The sequence below is a fragment of the Orbilia oligospora genome (genome assembly GCF_000225545.1).
Source record: "Orbilia oligospora ATCC 24927 unplaced genomic scaffold scaffold00215, whole genome shotgun sequence".
Classification (NCBI taxonomy): domain Eukaryota; kingdom Fungi; phylum Ascomycota; class Orbiliomycetes; order Orbiliales; family Orbiliaceae; genus Orbilia; species Orbilia oligospora.
In genome coordinates this window covers 1680987-1708842 of record NW_011645772.1, presented here as the reverse complement: position 1 = coordinate 1708842, position 27856 = coordinate 1680987, and the positions used below count along the sequence as shown (strand labels likewise).

Below are 27856 nucleotides of genomic sequence, written 5' to 3'. Positions count from 1 at the left end.
TAAGTCACTGTGCATAAGTATCACCCTCTTTTGTTATGGGATGATCATAGAAATGAATACTTCCACCTGCGTGGGAAAACACTAGCGTTCGTCATAGATCTGCAGTTATGTATGATGATTTTTTACTCGCTTTAGGAGGTAGTTATGTTTTGGTGTTATTAAAAGGCGGCTGCTCTTGATGCTCATTAGAATAAATGTCATCCTACAAAATTTAAAATTCATCTCTACAGCTAATTCTAATGTATTTTCCAATGGCATCTACAGTATTATATGTTGATTTCCGAACCTTTACGTATACCTAGGGCCCCCACCCCTCCTAAAAGCTAGGGCTTGAAGAGAAAAAATTCATTTCTCAGGAAGTTGATACTCCTATACACATATATAATAAATGCCGTTTTCCGACTGCGGTAAATTGCATTAGCGTGGAGGCCGAGTGCGACGGCTACGTATGCTGTGTAGCTGCAAAACCACGGTCCAAAGCAAAGTACGTACATGCATCAAACATTATGCATTGTTCTGTGTTTCCCGGCTTAAGTTGCTATTTACCTTCCACAACCGCCAAAAAAAAAAAAAAAAAAGTCATAAGGGTTTTATTTGTTCATATTCTTTACCCACATATAGGGCGGAAGAAAGTCTAGGTATTTTTAGGTTTGAAACTTTCCCGTGAACCCTAGCTAGTTAGAGCTAGTGATGCAAGGATGCGCGTTCTTCTCAACGACGATATAATTCGATAGCGCGCACAGGAATACGCTTAACTTGCATGCGCATTAAGTCATATGCACGGTCGGTTGGTCTCGAATAATACCGATTGCGAACTGAGCGATTACATTGTTAAGTTTTGATGTGAAGCTTGCATGGAGACTCCAACTGTAGTTTTATAACATCATGGCGACCTTTTACGATATTTTGAAGGGGTTTTGATGATCGCAAGTGCAGACTGCGCAAGTGCTTCGAAATTGATGTTGAGAATAAAGTCGCAGCACTATCGCCGACTGACGTCGACGAGATCAATTTTGACTTGTAATTGAATAATATTGGGAAACTCAGATGGCATCCAATGATTATACGTATACAGAAATGGTAGCTACTCTTTATATAGAGGAAGCCATTTATGCAGCCACAGTCGTATTGTCCCCACCCGGGAAAATCGTATCCCGTTTAAGTTATTTAGGCATGAAAGAGGGGTTATACCTTAGCGGGGCTGCTACTGAATCATCTAATGGTCGAGAGCAATTAAGCTGAGAGCCCACATGAACCAGCAGCATAATTATTCATATCACATTTTCAAGTTCGAACTCGGGCGACCTGGTGGCGATATCGTAGAATACTTGAATTGCTTTCGGATAACGGTAAATTCTTTCCAGGTCTGGACATGAGACTACTACACTCTGTTGATACGGTATCTGCCCCCGATGAAATAGTATATAAAGGGTCGTCGAGGGCCCTTTCAAGTGTCGAAAGACTCCAAACAATACTACCTCATCAACATACAATTATACAATTGTCTTTTTCATAATCAAGACTATTTGATATATATATATATTCCGGGATCTTTGCGCTTTAATTGATCTTATAGTCATAGCATTCCTCGACTTGGTTTCAAAAATGCCCGAGAGAAACGATCACTATGTCGTCGAGGGTATTACCGAGTACCTCAAACCCGGCGATCCAATCCCGGAGAGGAGAGAAGTCGATGAATGGTATAACTCCAAGGCCATTATTGATAGACTCCAAGTATTCGTCTTCTTGATGGGGTTGAGAGAATTCCAGGCAATGCCACCTGTGGATTCTGAGGGTAACCCAAACACACTGTCGTATTTCCAAGTAGCTGGTAGGATACTCCTTTTCGCGAATGCTCATATATATTCTATTCCACTACTAATCTGTTGTGCCCGTAGGTATCCACGGTTATCCAAAGATTCCGTAAGCCGGCCCCCGATCAGCTGAGAGAATACTGTCTTCGTATGTTGTAATATGAAAGCTAATTAATAAATAACAGGTGGGATGAAGAAACCACAACTAAGGCCCCGGATAACGATTGGGGTGGGTATTGTACCCATAACTCTATTCTCTTTCCCACTTGGCACCGACCTTACATGCTTTTGTTCGAGGTATGCAGATACAAATCCTCTACTTAATTTGATATATATTAACACAGACAATATAGCGTCTTATTTTTAACCACATGCGCGGATGGGTTGAAAACTCAGGACTTGGTCAAAATGTCAAAGACCTCCTCATCGATGCTATCAAGACTTGGAGACTGCCTTATTGGGACGAGTCTAAGGAGTATGATGGCGGTGTTTATAAATTTCCAGATATTGCGATGAAGCAATATATTCAGATTCCTTCTGAACATCTCCTTCAAGGGCCGGGTTATCTTGACCGTGTACTTAATCCAATGGCTAAGTTTACTCTTAAGGATGGTGAGAATTTCGGCATGTACGGCGTTGATTATGTGGATGATGATGCGAACGTATGTTACCCCCCTCTGACTCGAGTGCTCTGCAACCTACACCAAAATTGCCTGGGTTCGTATTTCGAAAGTCTGTTGAGGAACTAACTCATGTGAATGATAAAATAGTTTGGAATATGCCAAGCTACAGGCAGATGGCCCAATGCGACGGTTGGAGAAGAATGGATCAATGGTGCCAACAATTACACCAACATCACCGATGCTATGGAAGAACATAAGTGGTATCAATGGAAAAACGAACCAAAGCCACGTACACTTACTCTAGCGAATGCCGTCTTTCGACTTTTGAGCCATCAGGACTCTTCACCTTTTGCTGCCTATGAGTGTTTCGCCAGCACTCGGCAGTATAGCGATCCAAGGGATAAGACTCTCAGACCCCCACTCAACTGGCTATCGATTGAGGCTATCCATAACAATCTGCATAATTGGTCTGGAGGACTTGGGCACATGAGTGAAATCCCGGTATCAGCTTTTGATCCACTTTTCATGCTTCATCATTGGTGAGTCAATTACGCTAAGTACCTATCGCGTATACGTTTTATCGGAATAAACATCAATACGGATATTGAAAATTTATAGTAACATCGATCGTATTTTTGCATTATGGCAAAATATTTGGGGCGATGGAGCTGAACACTGGGTGAAATCATCGTACCCAGATCACAAGTGGGACGACCCCAGCGGTAACTGGAGCACAGTGCCTGGCTCAATAGTCGACTCTACAACTCCCTTGGCACCTTTCCGTAACGGCTCTGGAGAGAATGACTATTTTACTTCTGATGATGTCAAGGATTGGTCCACTCTAGGATACACTTATACCGGTCTCCCGAGGGAATGGAAGCCAAAGGTTGGCGGTGCTGCATTGGCAGCCCAAGATAATGTTGAAGGACTCTCCGTCGGACTTGGTCTTCAGTTCCGCCGTGAGGTTGTCCAAGCGATTAATAAGTCACAAGGTATTGCCCGAAATGAATTTCTGGCGTGGGCCGCAGCAAAGAGGCGTGAGAGGGATGGAGATGACGAAGAAGATGGAGACTCTAAGAAGTCGGGAAGTATTGTAAAGGGTGGTAGAGATGGTGAAACGTTTAACGATTACGTCGCTAATGTTACGTATAACAAGTAAGTTCCCCCCTTCTCCCTCCCCTTGGCTTGATTGCCATAATTATAAAAGTCCATGACAGGTTTAGAACAAAGTTTAACCCTTTTAAAAATGAGATAGGTATGCTCTCGGTGGAAGGTCATACGTCGTTCATTTCATTTTGGGCGATGCTTCGAAGGGAGATTCTGGGAAGATTTTAGTCGGAGATCGTGCGGAGATTGTGGATACAGTCTACAACTTCGCGGGAACCGACCCTGCCGCATGCGCGAACTGTCAACGACAGCGTGAAGAAGGAGCGCTCTGCGTTGCTCAGGTATCTCTGAATCGCGCTCTCTTGAAGCTTCTTGAGGATAATTCCGTGGAGCTGGATACCCTTGATGAGGAAGTCATGACAAAATTTCTTAATGACGAGTTGAAATGGTTTGTTACGGATGTAAGTCGACTTCCTGTTTTTTTTTTTTTTTTTTGGCGAATAAGTTTAAACAGGGTTTGGATACTGATGATACTCCGGTGATTGCAGAAAAAGGGTCAAATTATTGATATAGAAACTCTTCTGCCGCACTTCGAGGTTCACATTGCGGTTGGAGAAGTCAAGTACTATTACGATACTACCAAATTGTCAAATCACGGGAGCTACCGAGTACTTGAAGGTGCCACTGATAGCTATCCGGGAGGCTGGAAGGCTTAAGAGTGTTGGATTGAATTGAAGATGGCTATTTGACTTGGTGGTCTCCGGGATACTGGGGACCTGGTTATATGGAAATGTGGAGCTTCGGTTATATTGGAAGTACTTGGAGACTATTAAAGGGGGAAACAAATATGCGCATTGGATATTGTTATTAAAGACGAGTTTAAACCTAGCAGGGTTGATGTAAATACTTCATGAAGTATGGATGTATTTAGGTACAAATTTATAATAACGATATAGTCACCCAATGTATTCATTATATAACCCCAACTTTGCCTTCGTGATAATTGGGACTTTGTTTTTCAGACATTATACACAGTCACATTGGGTGATGAGAATGGAAGAAAGGAGAAAAACACGAAAGAAAGGCGGGGGGTAGCTGTTTTAAATATATCCAACTTGTGTGGTAGCGGCCGTTGCAGTACATACTTACTTGAGGGCGTCGACGGGTTTAAGGGTATGTATGGCCTACTACCAGAGCCTGGGATTCAAAAGGACGGGTTGGCATATTATAGGTAGTTCTTAAGCAACGTAGATTGTGGGAGCACAATAGGGCTAGTCTCTGTGCTTACGTGCAGAACCTAGAGTAGGAAGGTCAGCTTGTTACAAAACTGGAGGCCTATGAACCTTTTCTTTGGGGACTTGATTGTGGTGGTGGTGGTGGTGGTGGTGGTATAATTCAGGCTACCAACGAGTTGATGGAATTTGATGTTTCGCCTGGGAAGAGGAAGAGGGCTTTGTTGACTTATTGGGGTGCAAGGCATGGGCTGATGAGATTGAATCCAGCAAACGAGTTCGATAAATGGACAATTAAGAAGACAGATCCTTAGTTGGTCGCTGCCATGCAGTGTTGAAAGCTCGGATGAACCTTAAACTTATAAAGACTGTTTCTAAGGGTAGGATTGAATGCAATTTTAATATTTACTGCAGACACATAATTACACATATTCAATATCAATATTCCCATTAGCGTGCTTGAAGGTAGCTAGAGCCTACAGCATACGAATTGATACCAAAAACATAGCCTTCTAAGCTCGCTACGCTCTTTATGAAAGGTCAGCGGACTAACTTTGTGTTTGAGCTGTTGGAAGATTACATAATCCTTGTCGCACTGTCTGTGTTACCACCCGTTTCAGGTCAACGTCAATTTTTGGTTTCCTTGCGCAAAAGTGAAGTAATTCCAAATGAACTGAGTATAATTAAATGAAAAATAAAATGATGATTTGTTTATATTTTATCTTATTTTTTAAATATGCTTTGTGGTAATGGTAATATGTATTGTTGTATGAAAATAATTTTGGTGTAAAAGTTTGTGCATATAGTTCGTTGTGCCCAAGTTCTACTTATCCAATCGATATTTAAGCCCCAATTCCTCCCATGTTAACTCACAACCTTCCGAAAATTCGATTCGGATCCTATCTCAAGACGATGAACCCAGTCTATCGGTCCTGCCCCTCGGATCGAGCCGCAGGGAAAGTCTTCTCGTCAGATGTCAGACGCATGATTTTCCTAGCCTTATTAGGCAGGCGTCTTCGGCAGGCGCAATCGATCGCAATCACCAGTACGAAATCGAATGGATCGCAATTCGAGCGCCAGAGGAAACGGTGACACAATTCTAATCCAAGAAGTTAAAGATAGCAGGAAGTCTAAAAATGGGTTTAAAAGCTTGAGGGCTCACCCAGTCGTAGTGCATCAGGCTTCCAATAACCAGTTCTCAGTTAAGACTAGCCTATGAAGATAGCAATAGCGAAGACATCTAACCCCAGATTTTCTTTACGAAACGAAACGAATTCGCAGGGCTGAAAATACAACCCGCTTCGGCAATTGTTCCTGTCTTGAGTAATGATTTTAAGATGAGACATGCATACCAGCCCTAATAGCTCGCTATGGAAGGCCTGACCCTTGTGCCCTGTCGACCTGTAGCGTGATGGTCCTTGATTTAGATATTAGTAAAGATGGGTTAGATAATCTCTGTGTATACCAAGATCTTGTCTCGTACACAGGCCTGGAAGACCAAGATCGTGCCTTGCCCAATATTCCAAATCATACTCGTATCGTTTTGATATCCCTTGATGGAGGCGTGTAGAACATAATCACCTTCTTTCCTGGTGATCTATCTTGTCGTGACATTGGCTGCACTATAATAGTATCTTTTTTTATACTCCTGAGGCCCTGTGGGACCTTTTGATCTAAGTTCCGTTACTGACAACAGGGGTTGGCTCTGACCTCCTCCTCATCATCACGACCTTTTAGATCAAAGTGCGGCACAGGCTCTTGTGAGGCTATTGTTTAACCCTCTTCCGAATTATAGCATCCGCCTTGGAAGCTAGAAAGTACTCTATAGAGAATCTCACTCACAATGCTTTTCGAGAAGAATATAAAGGTGCTTCTCTCCCCCGACTTGAGCAGGAATATTAAGATCCACACCTTAGAAACAAAAACATTTGTTTTCGCTATTCTTGAATCTATCTTTTGGTATATTCCTTAACTTCTTATTCGAAAATGAAGGTCAATTTTCTTACCGTTGCTGCTCTCAGCAGTTTTGTAAGTGAAATCTCAGCAAAAGTACTTGACTCTCTCCAACTAATAATCCATAGATATATTGTGCAGCTGGGTACACCATTGCTCGCGCCAATCTGTTGTCTGAAGATGCTCTTGCCAAAGCTCCTCCAATCACATTTACCGGTCCAGCTGTTCCTGGTGGTCCGGATGTCACCATCACCGGGACCGTGGAGGTTATTTTCAGAAAACTGCATGAGATGAACCCCAAGTACGACCCTTGGGAATTTCCTGACTATCAGGAAAAGATGGCTCGACAGGGTCTCTCCAAGAATAGCACTCTCGAGGCTCGAAGTGATAAACTAGAGAAACGAGGACGTGTAAGTCGGTTTTGACCATTTATACACCACTAGCTTATGAAGCAGGACACTAAATATCTCTACATGATGTTAGACCAAATGCAACGTCTCTGGAAAGGAGGTTGGAAACTATATCACCCAGTGTGCCGAGGGTGTTAGATACCTCAGGCAGCTGAATGGCTACTGCGGCGCACCTAAGGGCTATGCTGGCTGTTCACGTGTCTCTTGCTCGCATAACTGCGGTATCTTCCTCTGCAACGACGTAAGTTCTCCATAGTATATGAGTTTAATTCATACTTATGATAAATCTCAGCGGATACTAACGTTTCAATACTAGAATAATAAACCAATTAAAGTCTGGTGTGGTAACCTTGTAGGAGACTTTTATGCTATCGTCGATGAGTGTGGCAATAAGTTTAGGGATTGGATTGTATCCCTCAAGGGTGCTATCTTTCGTGATGGGCCACCTGCATGGAATACTGTTGTCAAATCACAGAGCTGCTGAGGGTCTTTAGAATCATGCCGAGTCTGAAGTTAAAAGGAATTCGTGTAGTTTTTCTCAATGCACTAGCTCCCTACAGCCACTCGATAGGTGGAAGTAGATTGGAAGTTCTCTAATTGAAGCAGCACGTAAGTAGAGTTCAGAGAATCATGTATAGAAAGTGTCTCTATAAGAGTTCTTATAAGTGAAAATAAATCGGAATTTTTTTTGCCTTGGTGGCTAATATATCGAATTGCTATAAAATTGTTACTATAAAAAGTAGATGTGCGGCCAAGACTGGTGTTAGATGCTGGCCTTTTCTAACTCACCTTTGATTACAGGCTCATGAAGTAACTTAGGTATTTACTTGGATCTTAAGTCCTTATTATATTCTCGCTAATAATATAACGAATAGTAGCTAGTAGCCAGTATTTCTGATTTGTCAGGTTGATATGCATCTACCTAGGTATCCACATATGTCTAGACCCCACCAAGATGGACTCAATTAACCTCGAACCCTGTTCATCGAAGCTTTCCATGCTCTTTTCAGTAAATCGGCGTAATTAATTATCACGACGATCGACTATAGAACAGTGTATAATTCAGGCCAACACTTCGAGAAATTCACTCGCTTATGCACGTCGGCTAATAGAATGGCGATATGGATGGTCCTTCCGCTTAGTTTATACCACACACGGAGAATTTATGCGTTATGAAAAGATGTCTTCCGGAAAGGATCTGTGAATATGGAGCTTTGGTGACTAGGGGAGTGTTATTATTTGGTACTATAAGGAAGATTTTGGGGGTTTGAACTAGATCTTCGTGAGCAGTAGTTAGCAGTTAAGGCGTATGAATTTTATATAAAGGATACGAGACACCACTCATTTTCGGGTTCCCCTTCCCCCCGTCTTTTGATCTTTCTCTTTCTTTTTTTTGTACAACGATACTTAGTACCTGGTTGACGTTCTATTCTTCTATTACACTCCTTTTGTTTCAAACAAAATTATCTAGAAGATATTACGAGGTGTATAAATATACTTGAGTATATACCAAACTCCATAGACGGAATTTACATTACACATCATCCACAGCTTCTTCAAGCATCATTGTCAAAAATGCAGATCTCAAGAATTATCGCCGTTGTTTTGTTCATGGGGAGGTAAGCATTTAACTTCCAATACAGCTTTAACTCCCAATATAATCAATCATAGAAACAAACGAAAATAGACTAAACAATTGAAAAACTATAGCACAACCCTAGCTGCCCCCGTCGCAGAGCCAAATCCAAATCCAGCCGTTTACAACCCATGGGAACACATCCGCGCTGGTACAAAGCCCGTAGCTAGCAGCAGAAAGAGACAAATCAACTACCCAAAGGGCACTAATTTATTACCTGATATTATGCGTCCTACGGCAGGACAGGAACGCGAAGATCGTAGAAGGGTTAAAAGAGAAGATCCTCCTGCTGTTGCTCCTGTTCCTGCTCCCGTAGCCGCTCCACCGGTTGCGGCACCTGCAGAACCCGTGGCGGAAGAAGTCTCTGCCAAAAAGACTGCCTCGAGTTTCAAGGCTGCTGCGAAGACAGCACCACCCGGGGCGAAGGGAATTAAGCCTAGTGCGTTGAAATTGGGGGGTGTGGCGAAGCCAGATCTACCTGGGAGGTTTAGAAGGAGGAATGGAGAAGAGAAGAGGGACAGGAGATTCAACCCGGAAAGCTTTCCATCGAGAAAAAGTATCAAGGCTGCCCCAAGCAGGGTTTAGGGGAGTGGTGTAGGGCTACAGCGAGGCTCGATGGCTACATCAAGAGATGGTCTTTTGGGGGTTCGGGATTCCTTGAAGCTTTGCATTTTGGGAGAAGTTTCTAGATCATTGATTTCATATACCTTATAGGTTGCGATGTATATATTTCCGCGATTTATGTATATGCTCTTTTTTTTCTTTTTTTTTTGTCGAGCCTCCCCAGCGTAGTCTAAGCTGGCGGAGCGCGAGAAAGGATATGTTTTGATAAGCACACTATTCGTCGACACAAATTTGTGTAGTAAAGAATTTTGTCAATCTATTCTATATTTTTCGTATTTGAAGAAGTCGCTGTCCCTAAAAGATAATCTGCCCCATTGTAGAATTTGGTTACGACAGTTTAAGGATGATCTATGATTTATTGATACCAAAGAAATACATTTTTCCGATACAAGGCTCTTTCAGATGACGATCTAATAACTGAGTTAAATAAGCTCATACGGGGAAGTTAATTTGACACTATAACTTCGTCTGCGATTACTAGCGAAAGGTTTGAATATATCAAAATGGTACGTTATCCGACTATCCGGTTGTAAACCCACAATTAGGGAACGGTGTGAATTTTGATGATTTAGCGGATAGGAGAAAGGTATATAATACAGGAGGATTTCCTCCCATGGACGCCGGCGCCCCCTTGGCTTCGCTTGATTTCTTGGTCTCCTCCTTCAGTAATCGATTCATCTTAGAATCCACCTTTTTCGCCTGATCGAGCTCTGACATTTCGATAAGACGCTGTCACTCCTTCCTTTCTCTAAGATATCGAAACCAATAGCTTCTTCCGTTCTTTTACCCCAAAAAACAATCCAAGATGCAGCTTACTACACTATTTACCATTGTCATGGTTACTTTGTCGGGGTAAGCACATTACATAGAATCCTTCAGTGTCGATGGGCCAAATACTAAGATAAAATCGCTTTCTAGCTTTGCTTTGGCTGCCCCAACTCCAGCTGGGTCCAAGGCCTCCTCGATTAAAAAGCTATCGACCTTGAAACTCGGCAAAGCCGGCTCTGCAAAGAGAGATATTGAGGACTAAAAAACTCATAGAACACACTGATGGCCGGCGTATACACATGGTCTTATAGAAGTTTAGCAGGGATTTCATTGCCTTTAGGACTTGGTACGGATTTTGAATTATCGTTTTTTGGGGGGTTTGTTTCCTCGCTACATTTTTTTCTTCTTTTTTTTCGGTGTTTATTGGTGTACATGTTGTTTAAAATATATATAGCTCACAAGGTCACTAGACTACTCACAAGGTTGAAATTCAAGACATGTTTTTCAGATGTGTTCCACGAGATATACTTAGTCCCCCCCCCTCTTCGTAAAATGAATATACCGTATTCTTGTTCCTGAATTTTACACAGAGAAAGATATAAAAGTATTAAATAATGACGGGATAAGGATAAAATACCCTTTCATATAGTCGACACTGTTTTAGCGCTTCGATCCTGGATACATGTGTGTATGTAACTTACGAGCTAGGTAAAGGTGAAAAGCCGGGCCAATTTGTCTAGATAATACCATGGAATATTGTCGCTTAATCACAAGAGCTATTTACTAAAAGGGTTAGTGGAAACGGTAAAGTGGATTGTCTTTGCGTCCACTTCGCCTCTTCTTTATACTTCAAGCTTAGAACTAGACTTTCTTATAACATTGCAAGAGTACGTTATTAACGTGAGCATTCATATGGGATATGATGGACATCAAAGTGGATCAGATGGGAACGATAATATAGGCTAAGAATAAAATCGATATTATTGTTTCGTATAGCTTTATCGGTTTGGTAATATACATCTTAGAAGTATTTCGAATTGCAATAATGAATAAAAGCCCAAATGGTATATAAGACGGCAAAGTTTTCCTCGTAATTTTTCACACTTTTATTAGTTGACTACCCCGCACGGAGATTTCCTAAGCCTCATTTCGTTCGAAGTCACCACAGTTCAAATTCTGAAAAGAGACACAATCTGGGGCTGCCTTGGATCAGATAACCAAAGAAGCAAACAAATATGCATTTCTCTACAGTTTTCGCGGTAGCTATACTCACTTTGTCGAGGTATGGTATCCCTCAACCAATCTTCCACAAAACAGATCCAGGAATGAAAGCTAATACAATTGTCAATTCACAATTGAGAAAATAGCTCTACACTAGCAGCCCCAATTGTAAATCCCAGATTTAGTGCAGCCGTCGCAAACGCTCCATCTGTATATCGACGGGACTCCTCCATTCCCACGGTAAAACCAGGTTCTGCCGCGGCAAAGAAAGTGAAAACTACCGGTCCGGGATGGGGTAAACTTCACTTCAACCTTGTTGGGTTCAGCCCACGCAAGTTTTATAGCGCGGGTTAGGTTTCTGGGTGGATTGGCTATGGAATAAGGTTTTTTTTGGGAGGTGTTTAACCTATTGTGGGATTGAAGCAAAACATATGATTGTATTGTGGAACATGAACATCGATATCTTCGAGCCCGAGTATTGGGGCAACAAGACCACAGTGTGGTATTTTTGGGGGGCTTGTGTTACGTGAGGTTTGTGTTGTTGCCTCGTACTAAGTTAGCTTGAGAACTGGCACGTAGCACCGTTCATTTCATTCAGATCATCCGGCGTTATATGGGTCGATGTCTTTCTGTCTTTCGATTCTGGCGGTTTTTTTTCGGTTGTATATAGATATAGAATTCTAGGAACGAAACCATATATTCATATCCCATTTTCAATTTAAACATATCTTTGAATTTTATGATTTTTGAGAAGGCGGACAATCAGCACCAGGTACGTTGCATCGGAATCCTCGAATACTTTTCGTATCCCCGCAGTCGCCAAAAACTGGCACCATGGAACAACTTACCCGTTCCGCACATATGCATATGCACATACATAACACATTTCCACGTAAAAATTCGGAAGTCGTTATCGAGGGGCGGAGTCCGTAGACGAGCTCGTAACAGTGCCTCCTGATAGTAAAATAAGGTTAATACTTGCGATGCACCAGCGTCGAGTGTCCATATATCACGAAGCACCCGAGCTTGGCCCCCGCCAGAATTATACTGTGATATAACTATATATTTCCATAAGGGATTAATTTTTGGCAACTAAGTAGTATATTATGGCCTTGGAAAACTTGGGAACCCTTGGGTCTTATCCAGACTCCCATGGGACTGTAGGAAATGCTGTTTTGAAAAGGAATTTATATTCGAAGGAGAAAAAAGGAAAGTAAGGATGTTACATCTATGTATGGGGTGACATACGTAAGGCGAGATCCTAGGGCCCTTAGCCTTGTCAAAAATGATTAAGAAATTGCAATAACGGTAAACGGTCAGTACTATAAAGCCAGCGGCCACGAACGCCCTTTTATGGGGAGATTTCTGAAGATCGATATATACAGTCTTGGTATTTCCCGGGTTTTGATTTCCATTAGCTATCGATAACGATATACACACTCGTTTCCTTCCAAAAGCTTTCGATTCGGATTCATTCATTACGTATACGTTATCTATATATTTTTACGCTGCTTTTTAAATTTTGGGATACGCACTATTTTCAATTCGGTCCAGCCGCATTCTATAAATTTATAAACACTTGCTTTTATTCTTAGAATTGAACAAACAAAGTAACCAAAGTCTATCAAGATGCAAATCAAAGGTGTTCTTGCCGTGGTTCTAGCCATGTCGGGGTGAGTAGCTCCTTGATATACCTTATAACGCTCAATAGAATATCAATACTAAGCCAATTTGTTCAATGATAGCGTTGCATTCGCCGCCCCATGGCAGATCGCCTTGAAGCCCAAGGCAAGCAGCACCGCAGCAGCCCCAGTAGCAGAGGCAACTGCGGCGCCACCTGTGGCACCCCCACTACCCCCACCTCCACCACCACCACCAACCGGGAAGGCAGCTGTCGGAGTCCATGGACCACCAACAGGCGTGATAAGACTATCCACTCCACACCATAAGGCTGTAACGGACCTGTTCAGGACTGGGGCTTTGCCTCCAAAGGCTCCAAAGGTCCCTCCTGCATGAGAAGAGGGACGAGTTGAGGGGCAACGAAAGACTTGAAGTACCTGGGGAGATGTTTGGGTTAACGTTAGCTTTGGGTGGTAATTAAGGCTCGGGAAGCTTAGGTTGTAAAGAATTTCCAATTCATGATCCTCCTATAGATTACGAATTATGATACTGGTTGTTGGCGAAATTTCACGGCACAATTTCAATTGATTTCATATATGCCTTTCAGATTTCTATAGTTGTTTTTTTAAAAAAAAACATTAAATTAAATTAACGTCCTTCCGAATTCCGAATCTAGTCTTTAGAGTCGTCGTCATCACTGCAAGTATGTGTGTTTTGACCAATCGGATCGACTCCTAGTTCCTATGATTAGTTCCACAACATGTTGTGTCGATTGTAGTTGTATCAGGCAGCTGGATTTTATGCTTGGCTGGCTGCAAGGCTGAATTCAAGGCTCGGGCCTCTCGCAGCCGATGAGTTTAGAGCCAAAGGTACAGGATACGTAATAGCTAGTTCTTACATAAAAAATTGTTCACTAGCAGCTAAAGATCCTACGAATTCTGTGCACATGTATTTACGTTTCTATCGATAATCATGGATCCCTGAACCAGTTGTATTGAAGCCTAAATATACTATCTAATAAAATAATACCACAAGAAGTGGTGCTAGGAGACAACTCTCTAAATATGGCACGCGTGAGAGAGCCCAAGCTGTTCTGATGTTTCTAAGCAAGTTCAAGCAATGGAAGAGATATATGGTGTCTCAACAAGCAGTTTGGTATTGAGGACTCCTTGTAATTTAGGCTAGACATTATCATGGATTATTAGTCACTTTGAAAGCTCTGAGTATGGTAAGTGGTGAATGAGATCGTTCATACCGTCTTCGAGCCTCCAAACCTGGTTATCACCAGCCCACTGGCCCCAGAGTTGAACTCTAGCTCCAGCTGGAATATCGTCTTCACCTTGGCTGTCCAAGTCGAGGTTCAAGTGGGAGTGTGGGACGAAGATACTGATAAACGTTTAAGTTAGAAATGCCGCAATAGCAGAAAGGGCTAGGTGAAGGGGAAGCTTACCGCCAGAGGCCTTCGTCGTCGCCTTCATTGCGGATATCCCATTGGAAGGGCTCCTCGCCACCGACGACACTGTTACCCTCATCACCTCCTTCCGGAGCGAGGAACTTGCCGGTGGCAACGTTTATGATAACCCAAAGACCGTCTTCTTCGTTGAGAGTCCACTGATAGTGAAGTTAGTAGCGTGATCCGGCATATGCTTATAGTTTAGGAAAGGATGTACCTTTTGGTTGTCACCATCGTGAGAATCCCATCCAGTAACGGAGACGCCATCAGACCCTGAGAGATCGAGGGCAGTGCCGTTCTTGTGGTTGACGATCTTGTAGGTGTTTCCGGATTCAGGCATGATTATTGTGTTTGCTACCAGAGCTTTATTGTAATAGATTGATGAAAAAGAAGTTTGGTTGGAGAATGTTAAGATGATGGAGATGATGGAGTGATGGTTTGGGGGAACTTCCAAGCAGTCAACAACATCTCCTCATGTTCCCCTTTTATACACGCCGAGCTTCACACTCCGAGCGGGGTATTCGATCAAATTCGATATCGATATGGAAATACCCCCATTCTATGGAACTCTTTTCAGCTTGCTTGCATTCTATCCTTGGCACAGGACTTGGTTTCATGCCGTCAGTACTTGATTGGAAGTGGAATTGCTCCGGTTTTTGTTACATGCATATGTTCGATGGGAATCACACCAGGATTGGTCGTACCATGCCCATTCTCGTCCGCCAATATTGGCTTCACAGCAGGGGTTATGCATCGATGAGTGAAGACGGAAGGAAGAAGGTGTGATCTGCCCCTTATATATGGGGTGGGGAGGTATTGAAAGCGATCCACTTCGTCATGCAGCTTTAGTGGGGTCTTTCAAGATATCCATAATTCTCCCTAAAGGTATATAAGACATAGGGTTAATACTTGTTTCCAAACAAAACTGACAACTTGACAAGCTTGAAGCTTCAGAATTACGGGATACCAAGACCCTGAATAGAGCTTGGAACTTGAGACGAAAAGTTAGCTCAGGAGCTCACCGGATAACTGCTCCCGAGGGTAGACTAGCACGGCAGCTTCCGAGTTAAAATCGAACGCACACATGTACTGTGTATGTAATGTGCCCCCAATGCAATGGTGTGTGTGAGCTTATAATTAGAAGACGCGTGGCGTAATCCCACTCCCTGCAGGATTTACCACATATCCAGCTGATCCGAATGCTAGCAGTTGCTCGGCCGCGGGGATCATGTCTAACCAAAGTTGAAGATTTGAGTTGACGAATGTGGGGTTTTGAGAGGACAAAGTTATGATACCCTGGCCGAATGTTCTTGGGACGAAATGTGAATATGCGTACTTCCTGGACCATGCAGGCTTGGCGCTCTTTTTCACACAAGCACATATGTACTTTTAGTAATTATTTTCTGTAGGAGATACTCGATATTAGCAGGATCCGGAGTCCGGAATTTCATTGCATTTGGCAGGTTTTAAACTGTGGAAGGAAAGTGTTCCGGCAATGTTTACCGTCGGTAAAAACATACCGATATCTTGCACACGGAAGTACATGTGCAGCTGCAACGTAACTCTGTGCTTTGCGGTGTATTGACCTACCAAGGACTTTGAATACGAGTATTCAGGTTTTTAAACGTTTTGACGAAGAAAAAGCCCCCCGCCGGGGCTGCAGAGCTGCGCACACTTACATTAGCACTGAGTTTGTGGAACATCTCTGAATGTTATTTTGTTTCCCAAATCAAAGCAATTGCAAAGACTTTAGATCCTTTAAGAATTCCTTTACGGCCCCTAGTGCACACTATCCGAAAGAAGTTGAAATCTGGTCGATCGTAGCGGTATAAGTTAATCCGAAGCTTGCACGGGAAACAGGGCGTTGTCTAACTCCACCTCGCTTGCGCCTGCGAGGTTCTTATATAGGAAGAAAAGATATTAACATGCATACTAAACAGCTGGATCTGAGATGCTGGAGACGAGATAGTAGCTTGCTCGCGGAGGAATAAAGTATGGAGTTCTTGTAAATTCTGCGCATATCGAGAAACTGTTTTCAATATTAGGCTGCTTTAAGGCCTCTATCCTGCGGCGAGACTTGGCCTATATATACTCTGATATCCAAACGGAATCGACACATACATGTGCATACTGATACGTCAAACACGAATTCATTCATTTCGACATACGATATCCTTCACGATTTTTCTGTCCACCCTCTTTTAAAAGTTTTCCAGGCAAATACACTCGTTTAACGATCTCCACGAATCCATAGCTTCACGATGCAGTTCTCTTACATCTTTGCCCTTTTCGTTGCCGTCGGGTAGGCTTATTTCGGGTTCTGATTCATAAAAAATGAATGAATATAATTTCTAATTCTGATATGTCCGATTCAGCTCCGTCGCTGCCCTCCCCGCGCCTGCTGAGAATGTCGCTCTCAAACCTGTTGCGCTCGATGGGACCACAGATGAGCAAGGCAGGATGCTACGTATTTTCAGAATGGCTGCAGTCAAAAAGAACAAGGCTCAGTTGGAAAATGACAGGCTAGCGCCTGCACCAAAGGGTGAGTCTCTGTTATACTTTTGATCGGTTGACAACTAAAAATATCAGCTGTAAATCAAGATTTCTGATAATTATTTCTGGAAAATCTAGTGGAACCCCCAATGGAGAGTTAAGCTAGTGTCGGCTAAGAGGAAGCCACGGCTGATGCTTCAGTTTGATTGTTTTTTTGTCTGAGGGGAAAGAACGGACCTTGATCATCTTGAAGTATTTTATATGTATTGATATCTGTCTGGAACGGATTTTTTGGAGTTGAAGTTGGCTGCATGCATATTTTCTACACTTTCGTTACTCGATTCGATCCAATTGCATGGAATAGTTTCGTCCTCTTGTATAAATAAAAAAAACGATTGATTCGGCCCTTTGGAAGTTTCTGGATTCCTATATATAAGGTAATTACTTATATAATGCGGGTATACGTATACCGGTATGTAAATTTATTGTGGTACCGTAGTAGGTAGTTGTAGTGAGGATTGTAAAGAGTGTTGCGGCTTGTGCGACGCGAAGCCATCTTTTCGCAGGTCTTCGCTTCGATCTTCCCACGTCTTCCTCCTCCTCCCAACCACAACCTCCAATTGACATCGACATCGACATCTCGCATTCACATCCCATCATCGAACCCCACAATGGCCACTACGATTGACCCCCTTCAGCTCCTTCGAGCCTCTATTCAGACTTCCAATCCACCAAAGCTCTCCGAGGGCCCGACTCCAACCACTCCAGAACCTCCAATATCCACAGCCACTCACATTGTCTTCACACACCCTGCTGCAGTCTCCTTCACCCTTAATACCCCGACGCGTTTCCACACCAAAAGTGGTGATGCCTTCGATATTCGCTCGATCCTATTCGCTTGGTTGCATAAAGACGATGGTATTCCGGCCTACGTTGCGGCTTGCCAGGCTGTTGGAAACGGGAAGCTAGTTAAGAACCTAGGTTTCCTAGAGAGAACAGACCTGATCACGTTTCTGGAGGGTGCAACGGATGAAAGCGATTACGTTACACCGTTAGATGGTGCTTCCGCTGAGAAGGCTGGGGATAAGGCTTCAGCGGTCTCTGGTGGACTCGGGGCTGTTGCGAAGTCGAGGTACACGACGAATTTACGGCTGGCGGAGATTTACTCGCGCGAAAGAGTTATTACAGATAGAAACTCGGTGTTAAGAGGGATTAAGCCTACGGTAGGGTGTTTTATTGGGTATTCATAAGTGGCTTATGGTGTTTGGTGCTGACAATTGATGGAATAGGACTTCTCACACGTTCGCAAGATCAGTGAAGCCTATATGAAAAATGCTAGAGCCACACAGCAAGCACCTAAAACCGGCGAGGCTGCCCTTCCACCACGGCCTGGCTCTAAGCCGGCAAGCAACAAACCCGGGCTTGCCGGGAAACCACGTCCTCGACATCCGATCATCATCCTATCACCTTCTACTTCTGCTCTATTACGAATGTCCAACATCAAGAAATTCCTGGAGGAAGGCGAATTCACACCTCCATCCATGTCTGCCTCTGAGAGCCAGAACATGATGTATATATCACGGCGTATGCCGTCGATAAACCCGCAACACGACACCAGATTTGTGATCGTCGATTCACCAGATCACTTCCCCCCCGATGAATGGTCGCGTGTGGTGGCGGTATTTACAACTGGCCAGTTGTGGCAGTTCAAGAGTTATAAGTGGAGTACACCGCAGGATCTATTTTCGCAAGTGAAGGGGTTTTATGTTGGGTGGAGTGGGGAAGTTCCACCTGGAACGGTGGCCAGCTGGGGAAATGTCCAGATGGTGAACGTAGAGAAGAACAGAAGATTCAAGGATCGAGAGATCATGGAGGGGATTTGGGACGGGATTGAGGGGTGGATGGTAAAGAAGGGGTGGGGTGCCAGGCGGTGAAATGGGTCCGCCACCTGAGCTGGCTGGACTTTGGCACATGGAGATACATACGCTCCTACAAGGCAAAGCCTTCCTTGCCTACATTTGTTTCTTTACTCTGGTATTCATTTTGATCGCGCGCTGGCGTTATCTTGGGCATTTCATTTCATATCCTATTGGCATCCAGGTCAGAAACTGGCAAGTGCTTAGCGACGGCGTTCTTATATATTGATGTTAGTCCCACTCGTAGTATATAGAGAGACCACTAAATGGCATTTTAATCAATCTTACCCCTTCGCAGCTTCCCGGCTGCCTTGAGCTCCAGTCCAGTGCTTGAGCTCTGCGCGAGCAATGGACTGTTTGGTACTAGTTAGACTATTGTGTGTGGTCAATTGCGACCCGCCAATTCGGGCACGCTGAAATTTTCCAACAAGGTTTCCCTGAACAACTTTTTTTTAAGACGAAGCGGCACCAAATAAAACTGCTCCACCAACTTGTCCGTCGACAACAACCTCCGCGTCTTGATCACCACCACCATCGTTCCCATATCGTCGATACTACCTGATTCCCTGTCGCCGACCTTTACTTGAGCTGTACTGTTTCGCTTATTGTTCGCTCGTTCGATCACCGACTTGTCGCAGAGATGGCCTCGGAAATTAACCCCGCCACAACGGGGTCGGTGGACATGACACCGTCAGAGATCCATTACTTTCAAAGGTACTTACCTCCCTTGGTTCATTCATTTTGCTCTCTTCCTCCATGGTAGTCTGGCATTTTTATTCTTTGCTGGCTGTTTCGGCTGTTCTGAGGCTCCAGATCTGCTGCTGAGATCAACTAGCTAACCAACATCTCTGTAAATAGCTATAATCACCACGGTATGTCACTGCTTGATAGACGACTTGACTGCTTGTCGACAACCCAAACCATAACATTATCTTCATTGTTTTCCCTTCCACCGTTATATCGAGACATTATCGAGCCTTCGGGCTACACAGTTCTTCAAATCCAGCCTTTGGGACAACATGCTAATGATCAGAAAACGTTTCGGGCGTCCAGGCATCCATGAGGAGATGTTGGTATGTTAATCATCCTCCCTAAAAGCTAGGCCTAAAAAACGTGAATGCTGACCTCGTTTATTTCCTCTCACGTAGAAAGATGAGGTCCGAACAAACTCTTACAAGAACGCGATATACCAAAACCGTCATCTGTTCAAGGACAAGATCGTTCTTGATGTCGGCTGTGGTACTTCAATTCTCAGCATGTACGTTTTATTCCTTCCTCTACTATCCGCGATAAAATCACATCTAATAGTTATATCGCCATCCACCAGGTTCGCTGCCAAGGCTGGAGCCAAGCATGTCTACGCTGTAGATATGTCTACTATCATTGAAAAGGCACGGGAGATCGTTGCTGTCAATGGCCTTTCCGACAAGATCACCTTAATACAAGGCAAGATGGAAGAGATTGAGCTTCCGGTTGACAAAGTCGATATCATCATCTCAGAGTGGATGGGATACTTCTTGCTTTACGAATCCATGTTGGACACTGTCTTGCTGGCTCGAGACAAGTACCTAGCCCCTGGCGGGTTGATCTTCCCTGACAAGGCCAGCATCTACATGGCCGCCATTGAAGATGGTGATTACAAGGAAGAAAAGATCGGATGTAAGTATTTTTTCCCTCAATTTGAATTAACGGCAGCCCGCTAACGGGAGAGTAGTCTGGAACAACGTCTACGGTTTCGACTTCACCCCTCTTCAGGGTACCGCCTTGGCTGAGCCTTTGGTGGATACTGTCGATCTTAAGGCCGTCGTCACGGATCCCTGCCTAGTCTTGGCCCTAGACCTCTACACTGTTAAGCCCAGTGATCTCACTTTCACCGCTCCCTTCGACCTTGCTGTTCGCCGAAATGATTTCATCCACGCCCTTATCGCCTGGTTCGATATCGACTTCAGCGCTTGCCACAAGCCTATCAAGTTCTCCACCGGACCACACGCCAAATATACCCACTGGAAGCAGACTGTCTTTTACCTAGATGACGTCCTTACAGTTAAGAATGGAGAACACCTCCAAGGTGTTTTGAGCAGCAAGCCAACTGAAAAGAACCGAAGAGATCTGGATGTCAAGATCGAATATGTGTTCCAGGGTGAAGACCATGACAGGGCAAACCGTGGTGTTTGTTTATTTAAGATGTGAGCATTGAGTTTTTTTTTTTTTGCCGAGCTTTGCTTGTGGCTTCTCGTCTTCTCGGATAGTATTTTGTACTAATTTCTTCGCGTTCCCCGAGCAGGTGTTAATATGTCGGATATTAGTTGTGGTATTGGAGGAGAACCCAAGAAGGATGACGGCTCGATGTTTATCGGCGTGATTGTACAGACATCTAGCAGCCATTAAAGAGGATGATTTTTACATATAGATGTCCTCGGTGTTCTTCCTTTCACGATGTTTCTGTGGAAGCCATATTCCCCCCCTTCCAAAAGTCTTCTTTCGATAGCGGCCATGACCCTGTGTTCCTTTGTCGGTATACCTCACTTGTCTAGATAGATTATTCTTATTATTATGGTGATAACTTTATGGTGGTGTTTTTCAACTGGTGGCGAATTGGTTATCTTATGCCTTCTGGCTTCGAATTTCCTGACCTAGCTTTTTAGGGAGCGGGACGAGTCTGGGTCCGCAGATTCGCGGTGAAAAAATTATCACGATGTGGTCCAGCCTCCTCGCAAACGTAGAGATCTCGAGGCCGTTGAAACACGGGCCCCAGCCGGGTAATAAATATAAAGGAAGGGACCTCCACAAGGGCCAAACCCGGTTCCTTGCTTGCCTGTCTGGATGCGATTTCACTGGCCTTAAAATCAATTGATTACACGTCGATACTTTGACACCCAACCAACCGCTTGTCGCGCATTCCTATCGACAGTGACGAACGATCTTTTTTTTTTTTCTTCCTCCAAAAAAAAAAAAGAAAGAAAGAAAAGATGAAATCCTCGGTTTTCGTCCTGGCCATCCATGCCATCTTAGTCGCCTCACAAGCCGACCCCGCCGCTTGGGCCAAATATGACCACTGCCCAACCACCCCCTCAGCAGGTTGTGCATACATATGTATCTCAGTGGGCAACGATCCGTTCTGCGCAGCCAACGACCCGCTCACACCCCGCGTCTACTGTAATGCATGTCCGACCACAGGCGATTCGTGTCCTGCGATATTCGATAGGGATTGCAGTTACCTCTGCGCAGACGGCAGTTATCCCGACATGAGGAGGTGTACGAGGGAGTTACCTGCGGGAGCGCAGAATGTGCTTTGTGCTGGATGTGCCGGAGCACCTGGGGTTGGGGGTTATGGTACTACTGCTACTGGTACCAAAACGGTTACGGTTACGGCTACGACTATTAGTACTTATGTCAGTAAGGATGTTAGTACTGTACATGTTGTCAGCAAGGATGTTAGTACTGTACATGTTATCAGTAAGGAGGTCAGTACTGTTACTGCGACTGTTTCTGGGGCTGGCAGTGGTGGTGGTGGTGGTTTAGATTATACGGCTTCGACTACGCATACTGGTGCTCCCTCTGCGACGACGTCTGGGATATATGAGACTACGATTTCGACCGCTACGATTCCAACGCTCTCTGTTCCGCCGGTGCTGCCGACTTATAGTCCATCTGGAAATGGGACGAGTGGGAATGGAACTGCAACGATCGGATTACCGCATCCAACCTACATTTCGGGGAGTTCAAGGATGATTATCAATTTTGGAGCAAGCACAATTATAGGGTTTCTTGGGCTTTTGGGGATCATTTCTGGGTGGTATATATAATATACTTAAGTAATATAATATAAGTTATAAGCCGCTAGCTATTTAGATATCACTTAATGCTTGCAGGTCTGCTATTCGATTTCTTTGTTTGCTTGTTTAGTTACAAATGATGTTTACTATTGTATACTACTCCCAGTGTATATACCTACAAGATACCCGGGGCGGTCTGTTAATGCATAATGAGAAGTCATGTCATGTCTAAATCATGTTTCCATGAGGCTAAGCTAGAAGCTAAGAGAGGAGCAATGCAACAATTGGTTGCGTTGCAGCCAACCTGCAGATTCAGCTGCATGTCAACGTAAATTACCTGGAAGTTCGACGGTCTAGAACCCGCCAGCTGCAGGGCTGTAGATATTCATGTTAGTGCTGTATACTTTATAAGCCCGAATACTTCCCCCTTCCCTTTTTTTGCCTCAATTCTGATTACTACCCTTAAAACCCTCTCTTTTACATCTTCTACCAAGCTAAGCTAAGCAGATGCCAATTGCCATTCCCCGTTTAAGTTTTACTCGGTCGATAGCTCTAGCTCCTAGTTGAGGTCAAGCTATCTCCAACTTCCGATATCGCCCGTTAGTTAACGTAATAACCCGTAATTTCGTCATTACACCCCGGCCAAGGTACAAATCCACCTTAAAATTCCCAATAGCCCACATATCAACCACCACCACAACCATGACATCCACAAAACCCCGCGGTTTCGCCCCTCTCGACCCCACCAATGCCCCAACACCACCGTTATTCCCTCATCTCCAAGCTGTCGTATTTGACGTAGACGGTACGCTTTGTCTTCCACAATCATGGATGTTCGCTGAAATGCGACGACAATTGGGGATTACGAAGGGAACGGATATACTCGATCATGTATTGGGTTTGCCTGATACTGTTCCCGAAGGTGGAGGGTTGGTGGGTGGGAAATCGGAGCAGGAAGTTGGGTTTGAAAAGATTAGAGCGGTGGAGAGGGAGGCGATGGGACAGATGCAGCCGCAGGAAGGGTTGGTCGAGTTGATGGATTATTTGGATAGGAGGGGGGTTAGGAAGGCTATTTGTACCAGGAATTTTGAGTATGTTGTCCCCCTTTTCTATAACATATATAAATATATATCTCTAGATATATTTGACTTTTCTGGAGAAAACGGTATTGGTATTGACGTTGATGTTATTATTTGCAATTTAGTGCGCCGGTGGAGCATCTGATCACGAATTTTATAACGGGACATACGTTCTTTCCGATCGTGACGAGGGATTTTAAGCCACCAAAGCCGAGTCCGGCGGGGATTTTGCATATTGCGAAGGAATTGGGATTGGAAGGGGGTGCTTCCGGTGTGATCGTATGTGTTTACAATTGACCACATTACCTGCAGAAAAAGAACGACTGACTGACTGACTCCTCTGCTATTTATTATAAATAGATGGTTGGCGATAGTCTAGACGACATGGCAGCAGGGCGCAGAGCAGGTGGATTGACAGTGCTACTGCAGAATAACGAGAACAAGGAATTGAAGGGACATGAATATACAGATTTTAGTGTTACAAGGTGAGTTTATAGATATACCATACCATTCAAGATGGTAGCACGATAACAGTCTACAGTCCGTATTTAGAAAAAGATGTGCTGACTCGGTATATATGATATCCAGATTGTCGGATTTGATAGAGATACTCGAGAAAGGGATTGTGGCACGGCAATAGTAGGACGGGGTTTAGCTTCAGGGGGGAGAGCTCCTTATGCCAGCATGTGCATATGCATGGATTGCCGGTCTGTGCTACTTATAATTATAATAAGGGTCTGGTATAGACGGGTATAGAATTCTGAACCTGGTTCTGATCAGATCATGGGATCTTACTGTGGGGACAGTAGGGGAAATACATATTTGTCTTGGATTTAGAAGGCATAGAATTTTAACTTTTTTAGAGCTCTCTGCAGCCGTTATCACAGGTTAAAAAGAAACATGAAACTTGAATGTCATAAAAAAAGTAACGTATCCAGGTACCCGGGTAGCACGCGTATACGTTAGCGTTTTGAAGTCAGTTTCGTGAATGCTATGAATTATTAATTAGACGTATCTGACACGTCACGGCTGATATCAGACTGGCGTGAACTTGACATACTTGTCAAGCCACGAATGCGAATTAATTTAATTTATTATATTTACTTGATTCGATTTTACGATATCGGAGTTGGTTATCTCGAAGACGGCGATAAAATTAGAAAACCGGACGGCATTGGCCGAAATTTAACAGATAGAGGCTGAGAGAGTATAGGATAGGCCGATGCCGCGGCGTAATGAACTGGTCAAAGCTGGAAGCTTAGAGCTTCGGCAAGATAGCAGCTTGCCGGGGGCAAATTTAAAGCTAAGGTTAGGCCAGGCCAGACCTAACTCGGATAGCTAGAGGTCTGGGGTACATAAACCGATGATACCTGCTCTTTGAGGGCGCGATCTGTACAAAAGACTTCATGATCAATTAATCATTTTTTTGACTTAAGTCCCCAATCGACCATCATCTCCTTTGTCTCAAAGCATCGATATCAATCTGTATAAATCTTCATGGTTGAGCTATTGATATCGATATATCGATAACTAGTACCTGTCACCTAAGCAAGTCGACGTCAACGCAGAAACTCCAACAGAACAGCCCAACTTGAACCCGGCAAACAAACCTTTTACGCGAGCGACATGATGCCTCCTCCGCCATCCTCATTGCCATACTACGACCTCGGCACCTTTCACCGTCCCATCACCACCAAGTCCTCCGAATGTCAAACATGGTTCGACCGCGGCCTAATCTGGTCTTATGGTTTCAACCACCAGGAAGCGGTAAAATGCTTTTCCAGTGCCATCTCACATGACCCGACCTGTCCCATGGCCCACTGGGGTCTTGCGCACGCTCTCGGTCCGAACTACAATAAACCGTGGAACTTGTTCGATCCATCGGATCTGACCGAATCTTTACAAAGAGCCTATTCTGCTGCAAAATTGGCGGAGGAGTACGTCCAGCTGAATGGCAGTCGACCTGTTGAATTAGCGCTCATCGGAGCCTTGAGACTACGGTACCAGGATAGTACCCGGCCAAACAGCTTTTTGAAGTGGAACTTGGATTATGCGGATGCGATGAAAAGTGTCTACTCCAGGTTCAAAAATGATTTGGATGTTGCTACTTTATACGCCGAAGCGTTGATGAACCTCACACCTTGGCAGCTATGGGATCTCAAAACGGGCCTTCCTTCTTCGAAGGCGAGGACGATAGAAGCGAAAGAAGCCCTGGATACTGCCATTAAAAACCCTTTATCTTCGACTCACCCGGGTGTATTACATATGTACATCCACTTGATGGAAATGTCTCCACAACCTGAATTGGCACTCGACGCTGCAGATCGATTACGAGACCTCATACCGGACGCAGGACATCTTCGACATATGCCCTCTCATATTGACATCTTAGTCGGCGATTATAGACGCGCAATAGCATCGAATACCGCTGCTATTATCGCGGACGAAAAGTATCTCACAAACGCCGGATTACAGAACTTCTATACTCTATACAGATCCCACGATTACCATTCACTTATCTACGCTGCCATGCTTGCTGGGAAATCTGCAGTAGCGTTGGAAACTGCTACGGCTATGGAAAGCTCGATACCGGAAAGTTTATTACGGGTCCAGAGCCCACCTATGGCGGATTGGTTAGAAAGCTTTTTGAGTGTTAGGGCGCATATCCTAATACGTTTTGGGAGATGGGAGGAGATATCGAATTTGAAATTACCGACCGATCAAAGTCTTTACTGTGTTACTACAGCCACGATGCATTATGCGAAAGCTATTGCTGCTGCAGCGACGGGGAGGATTAAGGAAGCTGAGACGGAAAAGGGACTATTTGAGGAAAGTTTGACGAGGGTGTCTGGAAGACGGTTAACGGCGACGAATAAGAGTCTTAATGTGCTCGCCGTGGCGAGAGAGATGCTACTCGGGGAGTTGGAATACAGGAAAGGCAACTACAAGGTCGCTTTCGAGGCACTCAGGAAGGCAGTGGAGCTAGATGACGGATTGATCTATGGAGAACCATGGGGTTGGATGATGCCTACGCGACATGCATATGCTGCATTACTACTGGAGCAAGGGGAAGTTGAGAGGGCAGCGGGGCTGTATAGGGCGGACCTGGGGTTTGACAAGAGTGTGCCTAGGGCCAGACAGCATCCGAACAACGTGTGGGCTTTACATGGGTATCACGAATGCTTGAGGAAGATGGGCAGGGAGGAAGAAGCTGGACTGGTGGAGTTACAGTTGAGGATTGCAAGGGCAGTGGCGGATGTGGAGGTTAAGGCATCTTGCTTCTGTCGGGTGGATAGGTGTCCGCGGAGTGTATTATAAGATAGATACACTATCTCTGCCGACATACCAGTCCACATATATACCCTAATGACTGCTTCTACCGGCGGACTAAGTCCTTTCGTTTTGGTTTTTTAGTTCTTTCTCCTTCTCTTTTTTTTTTTTTTTTTTTTTAACTTGAAGCAATTACTTAGCGTTAGCTATGCATTTGTACTATAATACATGATCCGGTGGCGGGATTCCTAAACTAAATAAACCCGGGTTCGATTCGGGGTTACTGCTTGCTAAGCAGCAACTTCCGCCTGGCCGTTTCGAGTTTACGTTCGCTTGGTGGAGGACTTCAGCTAAGCTGCTTAGTATGCATCTTGGGTCAGATATTGGTTACGCCCTGACTCAACAGCAATCTTAATAAATTGACTGGATCCTTCTTAAGCAAACCACGAAGAAGTATTTCCAAATTTAGTTCTTTCACCGTGTGTCCAAAGACAATACTCCGAAACTTATTAAACCGGACTATCATAACTGTATAACTGTCGAGCGGGTTTGTCGATAAAGGCATCATTATAGTTCATCCTTAAATTAGTCTGTAAGAACGGCTACCGCGGTTTTGCCCTTAGACGTTTGCCACGCAGCACGCCAACCAGCGTCAACCTTCTCAACCCCCGTCATTCTTTCCTAGCTTCCTCTTCTTCTTCTTCCTCTTCTTCTTCTTCTTCATCTCACCAACTTCACCAATACCACTAGTCATCTCACATAAAGTAAAGCTCTAGCTTTGCAACTTCCTTCGATAACCTCTACAGCTTTGTCAACAAGCTAAAATCCGATATCCACCGTATTCAAACCCTCCGGCAATTT

The 27856-nt window shown here is 44.2% G+C and overlaps 12 protein-coding genes across 12 annotated transcripts; 11 read left to right on the top strand and 1 right to left on the bottom strand.

Moving 5' to 3' along the window:
• Positions 1-1605: 1605 nt before the first annotated feature.
• Positions 1606-4260, top strand: AOL_s00215g501 (uncharacterized protein; the record flags this gene model as incomplete). The annotated part of the gene is made up of 8 exons (XM_011129703.1): positions 1606-1831; positions 1899-1923; positions 2000-2111; positions 2168-2476; positions 2585-2976; positions 3056-3592; positions 3693-4005; positions 4093-4260. The coding sequence occupies 8 exons, from the start codon at positions 1606-1608 to the stop codon at positions 4258-4260; spliced, it is 2082 nt and encodes a 693-aa protein (XP_011128005.1).
• Positions 4261-6762: 2502 nt separating this feature from the next.
• Positions 6763-7623, top strand: AOL_s00215g500 (uncharacterized protein; the record flags this gene model as incomplete). Its single annotated transcript, XM_011129702.1, has 4 exons — positions 6763-6804; positions 6858-7139; positions 7213-7380; positions 7456-7623. 4 exons carry the CDS (start codon positions 6763-6765, stop codon positions 7621-7623), a joined length of 660 nt encoding a protein of 219 aa, XP_011128004.1.
• Positions 7624-8714: 1091 nt separating this feature from the next.
• On the top strand, positions 8715-9360 carry AOL_s00215g499 (uncharacterized protein; the record flags this gene model as incomplete). Its single annotated transcript, XM_011129701.1, has 2 exons — positions 8715-8758; positions 8850-9360. 2 exons carry the CDS (start codon positions 8715-8717, stop codon positions 9358-9360), a joined length of 555 nt encoding a protein of 184 aa, XP_011128003.1.
• Positions 9361-10204: 844 nt separating this feature from the next.
• AOL_s00215g498 (uncharacterized protein) lies at positions 10205-10429 on the top strand (the record flags this gene model as incomplete). Its single annotated transcript, XM_011129700.1, has 2 exons — positions 10205-10251; positions 10318-10429. 2 exons carry the CDS (start codon positions 10205-10207, stop codon positions 10427-10429), a joined length of 159 nt encoding a protein of 52 aa, XP_011128002.1.
• Positions 10430-13017: 2588 nt separating this feature from the next.
• On the top strand, positions 13018-13404 carry AOL_s00215g497 (uncharacterized protein; the record flags this gene model as incomplete). The annotated part of the gene is made up of 2 exons (XM_011129699.1): positions 13018-13061; positions 13134-13404. The coding sequence occupies 2 exons, from the start codon at positions 13018-13020 to the stop codon at positions 13402-13404; spliced, it is 315 nt and encodes a 104-aa protein (XP_011128001.1).
• A 780-nt stretch (positions 13405-14184) lies between these two features.
• AOL_s00215g496 (uncharacterized protein) lies at positions 14185-14801 on the bottom strand (the record flags this gene model as incomplete). Its single annotated transcript, XM_011129698.1, has 4 exons — positions 14185-14189; positions 14264-14394; positions 14459-14619; positions 14679-14801. 4 exons carry the CDS (start codon positions 14799-14801, stop codon positions 14185-14187), a joined length of 420 nt encoding a protein of 139 aa, XP_011128000.1.
• Positions 14802-16722: 1921 nt separating this feature from the next.
• On the top strand, positions 16723-17115 carry AOL_s00215g495 (uncharacterized protein; the record flags this gene model as incomplete). Its single annotated transcript, XM_011129697.1, has 3 exons — positions 16723-16763; positions 16837-17003; positions 17093-17115. The coding sequence occupies 3 exons, from the start codon at positions 16723-16725 to the stop codon at positions 17113-17115; spliced, it is 231 nt and encodes a 76-aa protein (XP_011127999.1).
• Positions 17116-17625: 510 nt separating this feature from the next.
• AOL_s00215g494 (uncharacterized protein) lies at positions 17626-18888 on the top strand (the record flags this gene model as incomplete). The annotated part of the gene is made up of 2 exons (XM_011129696.1): positions 17626-18177; positions 18244-18888. The coding sequence occupies 2 exons, from the start codon at positions 17626-17628 to the stop codon at positions 18886-18888; spliced, it is 1197 nt and encodes a 398-aa protein (XP_011127998.1).
• A 1001-nt stretch (positions 18889-19889) lies between these two features.
• On the top strand, positions 19890-21161 carry AOL_s00215g493 (uncharacterized protein; the record flags this gene model as incomplete). Its single annotated transcript, XM_011129695.1, has 5 exons — positions 19890-19943; positions 20019-20128; positions 20198-20529; positions 20585-21056; positions 21155-21161. 5 exons carry the CDS (start codon positions 19890-19892, stop codon positions 21159-21161), a joined length of 975 nt encoding a protein of 324 aa, XP_011127997.1.
• Positions 21162-21839: 678 nt separating this feature from the next.
• AOL_s00215g492 (uncharacterized protein) lies at positions 21840-22676 on the top strand (the record flags this gene model as incomplete). The annotated part of the gene is made up of 1 exon (XM_011129694.1): positions 21840-22676. The coding sequence occupies one exon, from the start codon at positions 21840-21842 to the stop codon at positions 22674-22676; it is 837 nt and encodes a 278-aa protein (XP_011127996.1).
• Positions 22677-23348: 672 nt separating this feature from the next.
• On the top strand, positions 23349-24365 carry AOL_s00215g491 (uncharacterized protein; the record flags this gene model as incomplete). Its single annotated transcript, XM_011129693.1, has 4 exons — positions 23349-23737; positions 23851-24004; positions 24086-24210; positions 24314-24365. 4 exons carry the CDS (start codon positions 23349-23351, stop codon positions 24363-24365), a joined length of 720 nt encoding a protein of 239 aa, XP_011127995.1.
• Positions 24366-25351: 986 nt separating this feature from the next.
• On the top strand, positions 25352-27043 carry AOL_s00215g490 (uncharacterized protein; the record flags this gene model as incomplete). The annotated part of the gene is made up of 1 exon (XM_011129692.1): positions 25352-27043. The coding sequence occupies one exon, from the start codon at positions 25352-25354 to the stop codon at positions 27041-27043; it is 1692 nt and encodes a 563-aa protein (XP_011127994.1).
• Between the last annotated feature and the right edge of the window lie 813 nt (positions 27044-27856).